Source organism: Mauremys reevesii, linkage group 11 (genome assembly GCF_016161935.1).
Source record: "Mauremys reevesii isolate NIE-2019 linkage group 11, ASM1616193v1, whole genome shotgun sequence".
NCBI classification, from domain to species: Eukaryota; Metazoa; Chordata; order Testudines; family Geoemydidae; genus Mauremys; species Mauremys reevesii.
In genome coordinates, this window is record NC_052633.1 from 38,645,429 (window position 1) to 38,665,273 (window position 19,845).

General features: G+C 39.5%; 1 protein-coding gene across 2 annotated transcripts in view; it reads right to left on the reverse strand.

Moving 5' to 3' along the window:
• The window catches only part of ITGA6 (integrin subunit alpha 6), a 59,154-nt gene that overhangs the window by 34,836 nt on the left and 4,473 nt on the right, over nucleotides 1-19,845 (reverse strand). For both annotated transcript variants that reach the window (XM_039495106.1, XM_039495107.1), the window contains exons 2-3: nucleotides 1,693-1,820; nucleotides 859-938 (exon numbers count right to left, since the gene is read on the reverse strand). In XM_039495106.1, the coding sequence (XP_039351040.1) occupies nucleotides 859-938; nucleotides 1,693-1,820 (208 nt within the window). The remainder of the gene's footprint in view (nucleotides 1-858; nucleotides 939-1,692; nucleotides 1,821-19,845) is intronic.

The window sequence follows — 19,845 nt, forward strand, 5'->3', positions numbered from 1 at the left end:
ACAGCACCACTGCAAACAATTCTGGAGGGTAGTAAGGTTGGAAGCGGTAGTTTTGCATGAGCATAGCAACATGGGGGAAGGATCCTCACCATGCCCGTTTCTGATCCTTAGCTAATGTACTGTAGTGTATTTAGCAATCAGAGCATTAAGATACAAAGATCTATGGCATCATTCTGTGGTATCTTATGAAAGTTTCTTCCCTCTGCACCGTGTAAAATAAGGGTATATGGACTTATCATTAGCATCTTTAACAGAAAGTAGAATTACAAAATGTGATTTCACTCCACAATCAGTGGAGTGAAAACAATCATCAGATCCACTGTTGGAGGCCATCAATTCCTTTGTAGTTATCACTCACCCATGGTGAACCTCAGACGGAGGTTTGTATTTACTAACATACTGACAACAAGTCCAAGAAAATGTGACATTTCTCCCAAAATCATACAAAAGAATTAGAAGGATAAAAAAAATTTTAAATGAAAAGTACTTTATGCTTTCATTTTAAAACCACACTTTAGTAACACCAGCCACAGAGATGCTTTACTAGTATCTACTGTCTACCCTAGATTACTCAGATCATGAAATCAAACCAATTCAAAATTCAGAGAATTAGAAACACATTCAAAAACTCTGCTGTTTTCTGAGTTGTCATGATGGGGGGAAAAAAAACAAAAAAACGTTCAGACTATCTGCAGTGCCTCATTCCTCTAGGGAAAAATGTAATTCCTTATGTTTAAGAATCTAATAGCAACAAAACCTAGAAAGAGTTCTATAAAGGTATAGAAAAGCAGACAACTTTAAAACATGCAGAATAAGCCTGAACAAATGCTAATGAATATTCAAGTCCTATAGACTTACCACCACTTTTCCTCCTGGCCCCTGACTTTGGACAGTTACACCCATCCACTGGTCTTCTTTACTCTCTGTTGCTGGATCAGCTGCATTATCACAACACAATTTTACACACTATGGTTAACTCATGTCAGAACATTTTGTGCTTTGATTATAAACATACAATTTTAATTCCAGTTTCAGAGGGGTAGCCATGTTAGTCTGCTTCAGCAAAAACAACGAGGAGTCCTCATGGCACCTTAGAGACTAACACATTTATTTGGGCATAAGCTTTCATGGCCCATAACCCACTTTATTTTTCACTCCATGCATCTGATGAAGTGGGTTATGGCCCATGAAAGCTTATGCCCAAATAAATTTGTTAGTCTCTAAGGTGCCACGAGGACTCCTCGTTAATCTTAATTCAGTATTTGTTAACAACGCCATACAGTACCTGAAACAGCCTTTAGGTGGCACTATCTGTACACTTTACCCATACAACAAAACCTTAATTGATGAGGAGGATTAGTTATATCAATGAAAAAGGATTTTGTTGTGGCTTTTCTTTTTTCATTAAGATATAACTTACACTTACTGAAGAACATGATCATAAGCAAAACATCTGGATTCAAAGTCATCAATATTGCTTTAGCAATTAAGCTAAGACTTGTTTTCAGTCAAAAAATAAATAAGAAAAGCTGTAAAAACATTTAAAGAGGATAAGAATAAGTTTTCCTTGTGATCACTGATTTTAAGAAAAAGAAAGATGCTATATTCAGTGGGAGAGACCACTGAGGCCTACATCTGATAAGAAAAAACAGGCAATTGCTTCACTCGAAAGAAAAATATGGAAAAGACTACCGTTATCATCAAAGAGGACACGTGTGCAATGCGTCTCTGGGGATGTAATGTCACAGCTATACAACCCTCCAGTTCTGTTGGCTTGCTGGGATGGAAAGGCTCTCTCCCGAGGTGCTCCAACCAGCAATCTGTTGAGAGAGAAATAGAAAATCATATATTTTGAGGGACTTGAGTAACTTGAGAGAAGCAACAAGAGTATAATCAGAGGATGCTATTTTGATCATATGTCAGTAGAGATCTGATTTGTAAACTATTGAAGGAGGATGGCATACACCATGACAATTTTTTTTTCCAAGTAGACCATTTAAAAATTGTGTCTCTCTCAAAGCATGGTGGTTCTATGAAAACTGACTACAACAATGGCATTGTGAGGTTCTCCAATTATCATCTAATATACTCAGTTTACAAATATTTTTCCTTAATTGCCATCCAAGCAAATTCAGCCTGACATCCGAGAATCAAGTTGGATTCTTTATGGCTAGTTAACCTTCAACAGTAGTACAGAAGGTGACCCTGAAAATTTAAAAACCCAGAGTTTATAGAAAATCAGAATTTACATCCAATGTAAAATTCTGTTACAGTATTTGGAAATTTGTTTTCCCAAATCAAGATGAAAAATTGAAATAAATTTTTTCACAGGATTGAGTTCCAAAAATTTGCTTCAAAATATTTCATTTTGACATTTCTGATCAAAACTAAACATTTTGACATTCTGGAATTGAAATGCTTAATTTTGGCTCAACACAACATTAATCTGTGTTCTCCTGACCTGCTGTGGTATAATGTGCTACAACCTGCTGTAGTTTGAGTGCCTTGTGCCCAGAGGCTGGGCTCCCCAGCCAGACTACATTTCCCATGAGTTTCTTTGCTCATGCCATTCCCACAACACAGCCTATCAATTCAACAAGAGGTCAGACCCTGGTGAATCATGGAAGATGTAGTTCAGCCCGGAAGCCCAGCCCACAGAAAAAAAATGAGGGCACATGGCACCCAAACTAGAACTCGCATGAGGCAACATGGCAACTCACGTACACATATATTAATGTTGAACTGACCCATAACAAAATGTTTTGATTGATTCAAACTAAAATGCTTCTATTCAGTTCAACCTGAAACATAATATTTTATTTAGATTTTCCTAATGGGAAAAAGTTTGCAAGATTTAAATTTTTCAGAACCTGCATTTTCTGCTGAAAAAAAATCAATACAAAATTCCCAGCTCTATTAAAATTGCTTCAGGCCTTCTTTACACATCATAAAGGAGTAAAAAAGAGAGCATACCTTTATTTTCTTCTCCAGGTTACTGGATTTTTTTTAAGGTATCTAAGTACTATCAGCTTGTGGTTGCAATAGCATAATCCCCAAAAGTCTAAACATTTTTCAAATGGTTTTTGCCTAGGCAGCTGCTGTTTGTCCTTTGAGACTATTACTGTACCAGGTTCATGAACCAAGAAAAATCTTGAATCATCTTACATAAATTACTGCTGAATGGTGCTGTAAATCTTAAATCTTATCAGATGCACAAGACAGTTAAACAATCATACACATTATAAACAGGCTCTAGTGAAACAGGTTTAAATTATTAGGTCAATACAATTGGTACATTCTAGAATGCATTTTCAAGTAGTGCCCAAAGAGGTATTAAAATGTGGTAGAACGAAACTATGCTGCGGCACTACATGTCTGCCCTGTACAGCACAGCAGAGTGGGCTAAAAGACCGTTTCAGCACTGTAGCACAGGTCATTGTAAACATGCTGAGAACTATTAACTTTACATTTTAATTTCTTTCATTCCTAATAACGTTCAATTAATCTTTAGTTCAATAAATCAAGCAAAACTTACTGTAATGGTTCAAGTCAAGCATCCCAATGCATGAACAATGCACTCTACTCACCCGGCATACCATTCTTAAATAGCAGAAGTCCATAATAGAAATTACTGTACTACCATCACAAAGTAAAGCTCAATCTCTGGTTTATGATGAGATATGCACAAAGCTAGTGATGCTGGGCCTTATGCACCAGGATGAATTTCATCTGCCTGAGGCAGTCCAAATGAATCAGATTGTATGTTGCCTAGATGAGTTCTGATGGATGCACATGAGTATCATTACAGATTGAGCATCTCTTTTTTACATCTGAGTAGTCATTGGACTGTTACTTATTCTACATTTTTTTTAATAAAAGGAACCTGAACAAAAATAAATGTGAGCTTATGTTGAGAAATGTAATTGCTTCTGCAGCTGTATGCATTCTGGAGTCTATTTTAGCTCTTTTGCTGGTGACCAAAACCCCCTCTTCCCAAGAAACCAGAACAAATGAGGATTTAAAAAAAATAATTATGTTTATTTTGGCAGGGGAAATAATAAAGATTAAAAACAAAATGCTTACTATGAAAATGGAGTTAAGTGAGTTCTTGAATTTTTCTGAGGATGATTTGCCTATTTATTGCAAGCGCTCCCTTAATGCATAATGGCTATGACTAAAACTTTCAAACACAAGTACCTAAAGTCAGGCTTCTAGATCCATATTTAGACACCTTCATAAATATAGTCTGATTCTGAAAATTGCTGAGTCAACAGGAGCAACATGTGGGTGCTCACCAGAGACTCAAAGGCTCAGGTTCTGTAACTGATTTTTCTACTTTATGTGCAGCTTAATATATTACCATTTATGTCACAAAATGTAAGCCATAAAATATAGATGTATAGCAAGTTAGCACCGCTGTCAGAACCTTAACTTTTTTACAATTTCAGTTGTGCAGACTTAGGGATGATTACTGGCAAATAACCTCAAAGGGACCATGAATACAAATAAGTATTCAATCCCTGCCAACCAGTGTGGTGTGTGTGTGTGCTTGAAGCCATGGCTCATTGTAGTTAAAAGTACTTTACAGAGTAATGCTGTACAACACTAATAATTGTTCTATACAGACAGAATTATGGAGACAAAACTTACTTGTTTTTTCCAAAAGTATATGGGGAACTATACTACTCCCCCCACCACCAAAGACAACAGCAAAATTCCTATTGATTTCAGCTAGAGCAGGATCCGCCCCATGATTTTTTTTAAACACACACATGCAGTCTGTATACATTTCTAATAAGTGAGAGGAGGTGAGAATTGGCCATCCAGACACTATCAGGGGGGAACTGTTGCTGATCATTGTTCACTGAAAAAAGTCTGAATTTCAAATAGATAAATGGGAGCAACCTAGTTTCATCAAACCTAGTCCAATTAAGTGCTTAAAAAATTATGAACAACTACTGCAATATCAAGCAAAACAAACCAACCAGCAATAGATTTCCAGTTTAACAGTCTATATGGAATACTAACCAGAAGACTATTTTAATTTAAATTTCCTTTCTGCTTTCATCAATAACACTTAACAAACTTAACAAGTGACTGTGATGGAACTGCAGCATTATATGCTTGCAGAATCCTTTATAAACTTTAATGAAAACTGTGGTAACGAATAGAACTCAAAACTATCCCAGTTTCCCCCCCTATTTTTTTCATGTAAACAATCCATCATTTGTGAAGTGGGACCTGCAGTCAAGATAAAAACCACATATCAGAGAGATTATTTTAAAAGTGTATTTGTTCATACCCCTCACCACTAACACTTGACCAAACTTCACTGGATGCTTTCGCAGCTCTAGTGAATGTCTTTATCTTGTTCATGTCTCAGTACTTTCCAAGAGACAATAAAATTTTGTAAACATATTTCTGTAAGAAATATAAATTCAGTGATTCATTACATCAACTTTAGACCAAACACTACGCTGCGTGAAACAAACTGAAAGGGAAAACATCCAATTAACATACTAGAAAGAAAATCCTGTTCATACACCCTATATTTGACATGCTCTTTTTTAAAGTGACAGGATTACGTTAATGATGCCAGCCTCATCACCATTATGCAGGCTGGAGGAAGCATAGAATGATAGAGTTAGAAAGGACCACAAGGCATTATTGAAAGTGTTTTCTGGCTAACAAATTACCTGCATCTACAAATAGGCTGAATAAAGTAGTCACAAGTATTTGCAGTTTTAATTTTGGTTATCTTCATCCACCACAAATATCCAATTTAAGGTTGCTATTACTGGGAACAGTGTAGGATATTGTGCATTACTGTACTTTTCAAAAAATTGCAGCATAAACACAAGTAGCACAAAATTAGGAAAGTGATGAAGGTAAGTGCTGCAGTGGCTGAACTTTCACTCTACAGACCGCTATGGAGGAGAGAGTGATTCTCTTCTAAATGCTTTTTCTCCCATAGTCCCAGTGCTTGGTTCTCAAAGAGTTTAATTATATTGACCAGAAAGAAGAGCTCTGATGACTATTGGTAATTTACAGACCATAGTTTAATCCTATTTGTGTTACCCACTCTCCCTCCCCCCCGCAATACACTCCTTTTGTTTGCCACACTCACTGGTTTCATATCAGATGAAATTTTAAGCTTTTCTGGGCAGAGACAATTTCTACCATAGTACAATATGACCCTGCTGACTGAGGCATCTGGATAACCTTCAGCAGGAGACTGAGTCTGAGTCTTTGTCCCCTAAGTTTGTGTGTCTGCCAATGCTGCCAATTAAGGAATCTAGTCCTTGAGCTGAAGCAGTAGATGCTCACGCTTTTAGCAGTGAAGATCCCAAGTTCAAACCTCTTTCTCAGCATAAGCAGGGGCAATTACATTCTTGCAACACTTGTAAATAATTCTATATTGAAGGCATTTATGAACAATTTGACTTAGAAGATTGCAACAGCCCATAACCATGAAGAGATCACAGGGAGAAAGTCAAGTGGGAAACATTCTGTGTACGGTCAGAGCAGATTGTGCCAGAAGTTAATGAGAGATTTGCATTGACCTCAGTAGGAACAGGATTGGCCCTGTGCGTGTGAAAGCACTGTTCCAACCCATTCTAGGCATCTATCTCCAAGTGAGCGCTGTCCCTATAAATGTCTTGACTGTTGTTGGCTTTTTAAAAACGAAGGTAGACAGCTCAACCCACACAACATTGCTAAAACAAGCTGGTCAATACAACACAGAAGTTTAATTTGAAATGTTAGTGTCACAGACACCATCTCTGCTTTATGATTGGATTCAACTCTCAGGGGTGATGAAAACAAACAGTACAGGTCACTGCCTACATACCTAGTGGGGTCTATTCTTCTCTCTGTATACTTGCGTAATTCCTGTTAACATGCACATGAGTTATATGGCATATCATCAAGAGATCAGCCCTCCTTCCCCCCGTCAACACCCAAGATCTCCCAAAAATCCAAGAGGTGTTTATGTTAGTGCAGAACTGCTTTGTGACACTTTCTACAAAGATAAACACCATTTACAGTTTGTACCAATGGGTATGTTTAGGTCATTAATACGTGACATCCTGCCTAGAGTACAGGGGACTGTACTAGAAGACCCCTCAAGGTCCTCTCCAGTACTATAATTCTATGACTCCACGGGTGTATTTTCAAATTATCAGTGTAAAGATGCTTCCCAGATACATCACTAACCTGTTTTCTAAAGCCCTGGTGTTTAAAGGATTGTGGTTTTCATGGCTCTCCTTAAAGAGCAGATTGCGTCATAGGGAATGGGAGAAGAAATGGACAGCACCACAAGGGATGTTTATTCACCTGCCTATCTGTTGGCTTGTAAATTCAGCATTGTGAGCTAACACAGGGCTGCAGAAGCATGTTGGCCCCTTCCGGGAGCGGGGTGGCCATGTGGTGCACTACTGGCTGGCAGTGTAGGGGGTGGCCCAGCTCGTAATTGGGAGGAGGTGCTGATGTACGTGAGTGGGGTCGAGGCAGGCAGGGATCCTGCCTTAGACCCGCTGTGCCGCCCATCAGGAGCTGCCCGAGGTAAGTGCCCCCCGACAGGAGCCAGCACCCTATGCCCCCTCCTGCACCTTGAATCCCCTCCTACATCCCAATCCCTGCCCCAGCCATGAACCCCCTCCCAGAGCCAGCACCCCATACCCTCTCCTGCACCAGCCCTGACCCTCCTCTCAGAGCCCTTATCCCCTCCTGCACCCCAACACTGCCCCAGCCCAGAGCCCCCTCCTGCACCCAAACTCCCTCCCAGCGCTTGCACTCCTCACCCCCTCCTACACCCCGACCCTCTGACCCAGGCTCAGCACAGAGCCCCCTCCCACACTGCAAACCCCTCAGCCCCGGCCCAAAGCCCGCACCCCCTCCCAAACCCCAACTTCTGCCCCAGCCCAGTGAAAGTGGGTGAGGGAGAGCAAGCGGGGGATGGAGTGGATGGGGCTTTGGGGAAGGGGCAGGGCCTCAGGGAAGAAGCAGGGTAGATCCTGGATTGCCCTTAGTGATCTTGGGCATAAAACGGTTGGAGACCACTGATCTACAGTAACAAGTTTGATTGCCATCCATTAGGTTAAATATTAAGTGTTTCATATTGAAAGAGCAGGGACCTGGTAGATACAGCATTTTGGCACAAACTATATTTTTCTGGCAAACTACAAAGATGAACTTTTGAACCAAACAAATCCTTTTAAAATGCATGTTTCCATTTCCTATGTGCAGTTCTATCTGTCTGACTTTGGAACAGGGTAGCCATTGTTCAAGAAGGACCAGTGGGGAGAGGGGAAGAAAGCAGGTGCTGCATTTTAGATCAGGAATCTAAGCACTTGTCTGATGTCCAGAAGGAGGTGAGATGCAGACCAGCTGAAAGTCTCTGGGTAAAGATAAAAGGGGTAGGGATGGTAGGGATCTATTACATAATGGTAGAGATCTATTACAGACCACCAAATGAGAAAGAGGATGAGAGATTTCTAGAATAGAAACATTCAAACACAAGAACTGGTAGTACTGGGAGAGTTAAACTTTTTCACACCTTTTGGGTGGAGTTCTGGGAGAGAATGTGTTTAAGTACTTGGAAGTCTGGAGGGCACCCAGAGCAGCCAGCCAATGGGGTCCAAAACTCAGAAACAGATGTCAGAAGGTCTGTGCCCTGAGAGTGTGCCTTCAGACCCCTAGATTATGGGCAGTGGCTTGACTGCAGGAGCTTGAAACATACCAGGGATCCAGAGCAGCAGAGGCTTAGTAATCTTAGAGGGTAGCTTGAAGGAGGCACTGGAATCTGTACCAGTAGATGACTCTGCAAAGCAATCCCACTGAAATGAAGTCAACAGTATTATGAGCTGTATTTGTCAAAGAGAAGCTAGTGATTAGGTTTGTCCTGCTATTGCATTTCATTTTTCTAATGACCATGATTTCACAAGCTCCATATTTCTTATCTGCCAGAAACATGCTGTAACTAGACTCACTTTCTATTACCTAAGATATCCTGAAAAGTCTGAACCTGTCAGTTATAGCTCTTGTTTTTGCATCAGCTTTTCTTCATACACTCTACAAAAGGCATCTCTCTTTCAACCAAGAGCCTTATAAAATAAAATGCAACACCCATGTACATAATCTACCGTGCTGCTTTTCTGAAATGTGCACTCAGAAGGGCAGTAACTAGAATATGGGAAAAAGCTGGTTTGCACTACTTTCCCAAAAGCAATTTGAAAAAAAGCTTAAAACGTCTAGTTGCTGGATATATTATATTCTCATGTGCACAGAAAGCTTTATTAGTTATATTCTGATCACCCAGTCTACGCACATTCACTATGAAAATGAACTATTGATTTTTCTCTATTGATTTAACCCCTTACCCAACTCCACAATTGTATTCACAGTTCTGGGTTTTGGAGTCTCTGCAAAGCAAATCTTAGCAGCTGGGAAGACAAATTTCAGTTCTAAAACCATATACTGCTGGCATTGTGCAGAATCTCTCACTACAGGCTTTGATAGCACTCTTTGGCCAAACATGGGTGAGCACCCACATTGCTGTCAGACTGTGACTTAGGCCTGGTTTACAGCTAAAACTTAGGCTGACTTAGCTACATCGCTCAGGTGTGTGAAAAATTTCAGCCTTGTGCAGAGTAGTTAGGTTGACTGAACCACTGTAGAAATTTTTTCCATTGATAGAAGAACTTTTCCATCAACCTAGCTACTTTTCCCAAAGGTGTGAATTTACTACCATGACAGAAACACCACTTCCATCCTATAGATGCTACTTTTATGACTTTTCTCAAATATTGGCAAACAGTTTGTGCCCCTTATAATTGTTAACTCTGCAGCAAATAGTCCCTTCTGAATAGCTTATTGGCATCATTATATATAGTTGCCAAAGTCAAGTCAACATACACACAAGCCAACAACATGACTCCAGTTATAAAACCATCATGGCCCTCAGTTAACTGCAGATTACAGGACAAAAAGGGTTACTATCAAAAATTCAAATAATAAGTTTGTAGAATTTTAATATGAAAATTCTTCTTTCTACTGCAATAAAAACTTTTCCTTGAATTCCGAGCCTAATCAAAAAGGAAATGTGGTATTAGATAAGTCACCCAAAAAGATACAATGTATTCAAATAAACTGAAAACGCGGATAGTCACCTCACTTGGAAGAGCACCAATCTGTTAAAATGTTTTATAGTAGTACAGACCATAGTTCAAAAGGAGTTGTATGTTTATTCAGAACACCCAAACAGCTTCTTTAGTTTAACTCCATACATACGTACAGAGTAGTTATCAAGGAGGTAAACTGAAATTAATGAGATATTATTAAAAAGATACAGATCTCCTTCTTTAGGGTGAGTAGGAACGGACAAACTGCATGGAGTTCAAGGTTTTTCAAGGTCTCAGAACAACTTACTTGTTCACAAAACTAACCGAAGATTGAGAGCTTAAGCCTCCGAAGTTAAAACCATTTCCTTATACAACACAGTTTTCTCCCCTGCTTTTTTCTTTTCAGTCTGATTTAAGCAGAACATGAGGCAAACAACACTGGAGCTCAAGTACAACTTTTGAGACCCTGATATTGCCTAACTTTCAGTCTGAAAGAATATGAGTTCTCCCTTTTGTAGTTGTTAGAACTCAGTTGGAACTCGGCTGACAATCGCTAATGTTTCCTTGCTACATGTGTGGGGAAAAAATGTGAAAAGAAAATAAACTGATTGCTAATCAATGTTCTGAGACATCACAGTCACAATCAACAAATGTCTCAGTCTCACCAAGTACGATTTGTGCTGATGAAAATGTAACTTGGGCTTATGCAGTTACCCCCTGTGCTCAAAATCCATCCAATATTACTCTCTGGTATGTATGAAAAAATTATGTATTTCTGACAGCTTCAAATGAGTGCATTGTGTCATCTTCACCTAAGACTTGGCTCCCATAAATAGAGAACAGCTCACATCAAGTGAATATGGAGAAGTTTATAAGTGGGAAAACAGTGAGCAGTTTTCATCATGTTTCACTGTAGAAAGCAAAGGCCAGGTGCAGCCAGTAGGTTTAACAGTTACAAAACTTTAGCACCATATAGTAGAACAGGGAAATAAAATTATAACAGTGGTCCTTTATCAAGAATGGTAGAAAATAAACAGCTATGAAAATTGAACCAAGAAAGCCTCAGACTTGCTATCAGCAACACCTGGTTGCCTAGTTTGGGTGTTCCCTGAATAAACATGCATTTTCTTTTGAACTTCAACCTGTGCTTGTGCTGCTGTGCAAACATCGCTTACTTTCAAGCGCACTGCTTTGTAAGTGTGATGCGACATTCAAAGGCTGTTTTCAGTTTTGTTTTGCTGTGCATTTACAAGATGTCATGCATCCGACGAAGTGGGTATTCACCCACGAAAGCTCATGCTGCAAAACGTCTGTTAGTTTATAAGGTGCCACAGGACTCTGCTGCTTTTACAGATCCAGACTAACACGGCTACCCCTCTGACACTTGACAAGATGTACTTTGTGGACCCAATTTTCAGAGGTATTGAGCACCCAAAACTCCAAAACAGAAGCCTACAGGAACTGCGGGAACTCAGCATTTCTGATAAAAATCAGGCCCCAACTCTTCATCAGCAGTTCATCTATTTACACAGCTATTATCCATTTTGGCACTCAAGTCCCACACAATGTAGAATGTTCTTTAGACTTGAGTCAGCAGATGAAGTTACAGAAAAGATGGTTCGTGATTACTCTGTCTTGGTATTTCCTGGTATCTCAAAGATTCCTCATTTCCTTGAAAGAAGGATGTATGAGCAAAAAGAAGTATACGAGCATAGTTTACACAGTGGCGTTGGAACAATTTTTATAGTGGGGGTACTGAAACTGTAAACTCTGTATATGATGGAAACAACTTCAAGCCAGGGGGTGCTTCCGCACCCACAGCATCCCTAGTTGCAGCTCCCCTGAGCTTAGAGGTTGCTGAGGAGCTTATTACTGACTGTAAAATACAGATTTCAAGTTCTGTATAGTATACTAAAACAGGGCTTCTAAGGCACTTTTCCATGGTGTATAGTACAACTAGAGAAAGCATCTTATGGAGCATCTCTCATTGTTGATCCTGGGGACCTCCACCCTTTCTAATGATAATATCCCTATAGAAACTACAGCAATTGCTTACAGAGGAAAGTAATATTATGAACATGTATTTTTAGCTGTGATTTAGCAGTTGGAAACAAGGAAGAGAGCCAACATCATGCACAGAGCCAGCTGTACATGGACCACATCAGCAAGTGCTTTGTGAACCACAATTTGAGAACCATCGCTTTAAGGTTTTACTAAGATTCCTGAGCACTGTACAAGTATAGTCTCTTTCCATATATTTTACAGCAGAATACTTCTGAGTTGCTCATTCAAATAAAATGGCTAAATTGGACTCTTGTCTGCAAAGCAAGAATACCTGTATGCAGCCTCTAAGAAGTACTGGGCACATATTGCTCTCATTTCTTAGATACAAGGGGATGTTCCATCTTATCACGAGTACCACACATCCTATGCTAAAGGTGCAGAAGGGCTCTGAGCACAACACACAAGTTAAGATACCTGAGGCGCCATTATTTTTAAGTGTTTATAACCTTTTTAGGGGTGATAAAGGTCAAAGAGAACAGTCATTTAAAAGTGACAGACACAATCCACTAAGACAACACTATAAACAAATCTTTCTTTTTTCTACTGTACAGCAGCTTGCTTGTGTATATCCAAAACAAATTACAATAATTTAATTTCTTAGAAATAAATACACCTCTACCCCAATATAACACGACTTCGGATATAACGCAGTAAAGCAGTGCTCCGGGTGGAGGGGCTGGATCAAAGCATGTTCGATATAATGCAGTTTCACCTATAATGCAGTAAGATTTTTTGGCTCCCGAGGACAGCATTGTATTGAGGTAGAGGTTACTCATGAATTTCCCATATCATTTTGTACAACTTGTTTCTTTCAAAATGTCCCTAAGTATATTTGCATCTTAATACCCCAAGTCTTAGCAAGCATACTACCAGAAGATGGTAACTTTATATCAAAATATATTTCATTGAAAAAGTTAAATACAGTCTGTCCATTTGGTGTGGATCATTTTCGCCTGCTTGTTTTTAGAGTCCATTAACCTACTAGCCAGCTTTCCTTTAGCCTAGTTTTATTCCCTTCCATCTCACCTTTCCAAACCACTTTGTTTCTACCAGTCCTGGGATACAGATGTTTTTTTCAGTTCCAACTTGATTTTGAAATGTTTTAAAAAAAAAAAGTGCCACAGAATAGATTTTAACAACAGTCATTCTACAGTGGATCTGGCTATTTCTATGAGCAATTTGCCAGATAACAGTCACATTTGGAGTGAAGCTTTGCCTAGTTTAACAAAAGAAAATTGGACTGGCGCACACACTGTGGCTGATGAAAGATTTACTTCTATAAAAACACCAGGCATCTAATCAATATACTGCTTTGGGAACCGTTCTGTTTTATTTTGCGAGATGGAGAAACCAGACAGCACTGAATTAGATCTGGAAACCAATCTCCTCTGTAATTAGCCTCACACGGAATACCATTTGTGGGAAGTCAGTCTACCTGCCCTGTTTCTGAATGACAAGTTATTTGCCTTATTTAAAAATCAAGGTTAGTTGTATATAAAAAAAGTGTTGCATGCAGCGCTTTAATCTGCTCAGCTATTTCTATAACAAAAATTTTGTGCAAGTCACTTAATCTCACTTTCCCACATTTTCCCTCTCTCTAAAAGGGGGTAACACCCACCATTGCAAATTGCTTTGAGATCGTCAGATGAAAGATGCTATACCAGTTGTTTTTAAGACTGTTTATTACCAAAACAGATTTCTAACAAACTTTAGATAATATGACTTTTTCCTCCACTTTGATAACCCCATTATGCAAATTTACAATGGCCCCAACCTATTACAAATTCAGTCCATCAAATGAGCCAGATCAAACCAACTTTATCTGAAGCTTCTACTGAAATCGCTAATTAAAAAAATATAAGCTAATTAAGACTGTTTGTCATACCTCCCATGCAAGGAAAGACTTTTTCTACCTGGGCATCATGATTGGAAGAAAAGGGTGAATTAGGGCTTGTCTGCATACAAAAACTGTACCACTTACCCTCCCAAGAGTGGGTGCAGATACATCTGAATAAAGATGTATATAGTTTATTCCTGTAGCAAAGAGGAAAGCGCTGTACGGATATAAGGCCACCTTAATATCAATCAATATAACTCCATCCACACTAGTGGTTGCAACTATGTAACTGCAGTACCAAAAAAAAATCCCCCTGCTAACCATAATAGTTAAATTGGTTTAAAAAAAATTGAGCATGGAAAAGGAGCAACTCTTCCTAATAAAAACCTGACATGCAATTGCAACAATGTGGAAATTCCTTCAATCTCCAAGATTACTGCTACATACCATCCACTTTGTTTCACCACCACCATCTGCATCTTCATCCCAAGCCCCAATACAGTTATTCCTTCTGCAGAGGCCAGTCTAAAAGCTTCTTCCTCAGCATATTTACGAGAGGAGAACTGAGATTGTGAGCAGAAGGTTTCTCCAAGTATAAATAAGACTCCAATATCTAGAATACTAGACCATACAATGTTCTTTCAAATGCTACTGTTATGGAGGGATTTCTAAATCTAAATGGCATGTTTGTCCCAAACTCTGCTCCTTTGAAGCAATACAGCATACAGCATTGTGGGCCCTGTTTTATGCACAAGACATGCTTCTGAAGGCACTTCCTTAAACCTCTTCATCTTGACACACAGATGCTCTATGCTCTCTCTTTCTACCTTTCTTCAGCTGACTGGGTCATAGTTTCACTCTAAAAAGCAATACAAATCTTCTTGTGCCAGTCAATGAGATTAATGCTGAAACTGGTGTTTGTGAAGCTGTTTGCCAGCTGAAGCTTTCAGGGTTCTGATTCCACACACAGCCTCAATTCTTAGCTCCAAGCACCATTTCTGTTCAGACTGGAATTAGAGAAAAACACACAAATAGCAAGTATGCCACAGCCACCATCATTCCTTTGGTTTCAGTTTTCATTTGAACAATGAGGGCTGGGGGACAGAGTCTTCTTCAGTTCTTCCCTCCTCAGACTTTTGCTGGTAACAGTCATGCTCTTCAGATAAACTTTATCCCATCCCATCTTGGATTCTCAGTCTGGAAGGTACCAGATGTTTTACTTATTAAAATGGATGTGTTAAGTATCATGACCCCTTTGGACAAAAGAATGATTCATCAATAGCTTCATTGAAGACATGAGGTTTACAGTTTAAGTAGGCAGCATGATTGTGTTGTGTGTCTGACTACATGGCAGAGCTCTGCCCATCTGTCTGTGCATGTCTACATCAGCCTAGTCTGGAAGAAAGGAGCAGAACAGCTGTGTTATTGTTCAGCCCTTTCTTTTTCCATTAACTTTTATGCATAGTTCTTGGACTGGATTTAAGTTCAATGATTTTTATAATTTACCACCTTTGCTCAAGGATAGAATGAACATTTGACAAAAAGAATTCTTTTCCTTCTGTCCTCAACCTGTACATTCAAATATTAATTTAAATTGAACAAGGACAACTGCCTTCTCCCTCTTTCCCCAGTTCAAGGTCTGCCCTTGTTTGCACTGACTATGTACAATTTTTGTTCCGTTTGCACTGGCCTACCCTCACCTTCAGTCTGGGAGTATGCAAGGTTAGTTTTTAGATCTGATTCCTTTCCTATTTCTGAGACATTTTTAATACTGTACTCTGATCACATCAGAATTGACTAAGCTAGCCATATATGGTGTTCAGAAGGTTGAATTATTTACTATAATATTATTTAATAAAAACTGTCTTGAATACTAAACTATAATCACAAATTCACCCCTTTCAGAAAGGATGAGTGCAATAAAAGGGAAGAGTAAGAACTTATAAAACTGTTCTTTTTACCAAAATTGCTTTATTTAGGCTTGGCTGAATTCAATTTTTATAATTAACAGATAAATCTTAAAAATAAATATTGACTTTTTCTGTTATCTGTTTAAATTCTCACGGTTGTACGAAATTGCAAAGGAGGTCAATGACAGCAGACACTGAGATTCAAAAATGTGAATCTTTATAACTGTTAAAAAACAAATTGTCAGCATTCTGTGTCAAAATATACAGATTAAATATCCTTAAATCAAACTCAAATTAGTTCTCAAGCAACATTTTTTTCACTTTGCCTATCAGTACATTTCAATTACCATGGATGGAAAAATTGCGTGTTGGTTTGGTGCATGCAGTGAAATTGATGTTTATTGACATTTACTAATAAAAATCTAATCCTTCCAAGCCTAGTTATATTATAAAGATGTTCTTACAAAGGCTGCCACATCCATGTTTTCTGCACCCAGTAATCTCAGCTTGCAGAACACTGTTAGTTATTGTTCTAAACACAATGTTATTGTTCCAACCTAATGAGAGACTAATAGAACTGCCTGAGACTTTTTAAAATCAGAAAGATGCAAGCTATCAACCCATACTGCTTCTTAGCTCATCATCTCTGCCATCTGCATATATCCTCTTTTCAGAGAGCCAAGGCCAGATTCAACACCCATATAAGCTACTGAAACTCCATCAAAGAAAATGGAATGGCATGGGCTCACATTAGGAACGTATTTGACCCTCAGCCTCAACATACTTAAAGATGAAAATATATTAAACCGAGCAGAGTGATTGGCTGTGTGAATCTTCCAATAGTTAAAAAAAAAGTTTTACAACCTTTAATTGTAGCTGCTGATCCAACTTGTTTTTTGAAAGTTGGAGACTATTTATCATCATTATGCACACTGGGCGAAATCCTACAGTCCTTCCTCAGGCAAAACTCCTCCTGAAGTCAAGGGAGCAAAGCAATGAATTTTTCTTTTATTTGGTCCTAATATTTAACAATGCTGTTTTAAAAGACATTGTGCTAAAGAAGTATGTCACCATGTTCTCTTGCTTAGTCAGAGTGGGTACAGTCTGAGGTCTTGCCTACACTTGAAAGTTTTACTGCTTTAACTTTACTCACACAGTTGAAGCAGCAATATCCCTCTACTGCACATGCAGTTTTACCAGCGTAAAAGTGTTCTTAAGTATAAGTGGGTGTATAAGTGCACATCTTATTCCAATTCAGCAAAGCAAAATAAGCAATAGATGTATAAAGCACCTTATACTGCTATAACTGTATCTACACTAGGGCTTTTTCCAGCATAACTATGTCAGCAAAATAAAATAAATAAAATCAAACCCCTTACCAGTAGAACTACACTGTATAACTTTTTGAGCGTAAAACTAGGCCTGAGAAATGGACTGCAGTGAAAAGCTTCATTGAGACCATGAAGGGCTGCTTATTCCAAGATCCCAATTTTACATTGTTCAAACATTCTCCACTGAAAAATGACACGTTCTACAATTCATAGTACAGTAGGTGCATGTGTTTGCAGAAATACATTGTTGCAGTGTTATCCTCCTCAATCTTTTGACATAATTCAGTTTCCCTTTTGCCTTGAGGCTCTCAAGATGCTCTAGGCTTCAGTGGCTCTCTCAAGTGGACAAAGTTGTGCCAATTAGAGAATCAGTTTTAAAACTAAAAATTAAACTTAAATAACTAGAGATGTGATTCTAAACCAGTCTGGTCATAGCCCTATGTGAACACTTATTTTTGATTTAATAATTGCTTGTTTCAATTTAGATTAAACCAGTTCCTGGTCAATTTAAACTAAACTGAAGTAAGCTTGATTTAAACAAAAACAAGAGTGTCCACACAGCCTTTTATCCCAGGTTAACTATATCACTTTTTTTTAAGTCACATCTTTGTAAAACCAGGGCAACTTTCTAGTTTAGATGAGCCCAGAGACCCCATTTGCTCCCAGTTCTCCTCCTACATCTCTGACCACTCTTTCAACCTCTCCTTTAGTGGGTGATGATCCTCCACCCATCACTGTCAATGTCCTTCAGAGTTCTGTCCTTGGACTCTGAAATCTCTCCTCCTCCATCTGTTGTAATAGGAATGGGAGTCAATAGCGACCCCTTTCTCATGACAGGAGTAGTAACCTTTTGCAACCCATGTCAAGAGACTGGACCAGGTAACGGGAATGGTGGTAAGAGACTGCTTTCTATGTGTGGCACGCTTATTACAGCAGATAGTTCCTTATCATCAACTGTCCCTTGAGATGAGCCACAGACAACTCAAATGCAGAGGGAAAAAACCTGAGCTCTTTATCTTTCCTTGCAAAACCTCCCTTTCTCCTCCACTGGTGAAAATTCCATAATTCTCCCTGCCACTTAGGCTAACAAACCAAATCGCTTTCAATTTCCTCTCTTTCTCCCATCACACTGATATCAATGACCTTATTACTTTTCCTTCTGTATCATCTCCAAAATCTGTCCTTTCTTCTCTATTGCTAGCACCAGGCCCTAATGCTCTCATACCTCAACTTCTGCACCCTATTTCTCCTCTCCAGCCTCTCTGACACTCATCTTGACCCCGCTATTCTGTCCAGAATGCAGCTACAAACTGATCTACCATCACACATAAAGGCGGGAAGGAATCCTTTGGATTAGGTTACCCAAGTATAGGATGTAGGGAGAGAACAGGTGTATGTCTACACTACAAGCACTACAGCAGCAGTGCTGCAACTACACCGCGGTAGCATAGACACTACAGTGACAGAATGGGTTTTTCTAATCACGCTAGTAAATCCATCACCTCTAGAGGTAGGTCAATGGAAGAATTCTTCTATCGACCCAGCGGGGTCTACACTGGGACTTAGGTCAGCTTAACTATGTCTCTCAGGAGTTTGGATTTTTCATGCCCCTAAGCAACATAGCTAGGTTGACCTAAGTGTTATGTGTAGATGGGGGAACAAGCACAGGCGCCAGCTTTCAATTGTCCCAGAGATGCTCAGCCCCAGGCCCCACCCCCACTCCACCAAAACCCCACCCCCAACCTGCCTCTTCCCACCCCCACTCTGCCCCCACTCCGCCTCTTCCGGCCCCCTCCCACAAGCGCATCCCGTCCCTGCTCCTCCCTCTCCCTCCCAACACCTCCTGCACACCATGGAACAGCTGACTGTGGTGGGTGGGAGGCGCTGGGGAGGGATCTTGGCTGCCAGTGGATGCTAAGCACCCACTCATTTTTTCCCATGGATGCTCCAGCCCTGGAGCACCCACAGAGTCAGCATCTATGGGCACAAGGACAAAATCCAAAGGATCAGACCAAAGGGATCACTCACCAACGACACTGGAAGAACAGTCAGAGCAGTAGGAGAATCAAGAAAGCATAGAGTCTACTCTAAGTGCAAAATTTTCAAAACCATTGACATGACCAGGGAACTTAAGTCATATTTTCAAAAGTGATATACGCATGATGAGCCAGATTAACAAAAGTATTTATGTGCCTAAAGATTGGGACCTGATTTAAAACTTATGTTGACATAATTACAGCACTCAGTGGGAAAAATCCATGGACCTACATACTGTTACTCAACACTGACAGAAAAACCATTTCCATCAGTCTAGACTGCGTCTACACTGTTGAGTTACAGTAGCATAGCCACAGTGCCACAGCTATGCCGCTATGGTGCCCCTGGTGGAGACATGGCCTCAGATAGGTAGTGGTATTTACAAAGGTGCCTAAGTGAGTTAGGTTCCTAATTCCCATTGATTTCAGAGATCTGGACTTTGCTCTCCATCCAGACAGTTTAACTTTCATCTAGGTCCTCAACATCTTGAATCTTGACTACTGCCATCTCCTCCTTTCTTGACAGAATGTTATCCCTTTAAATCT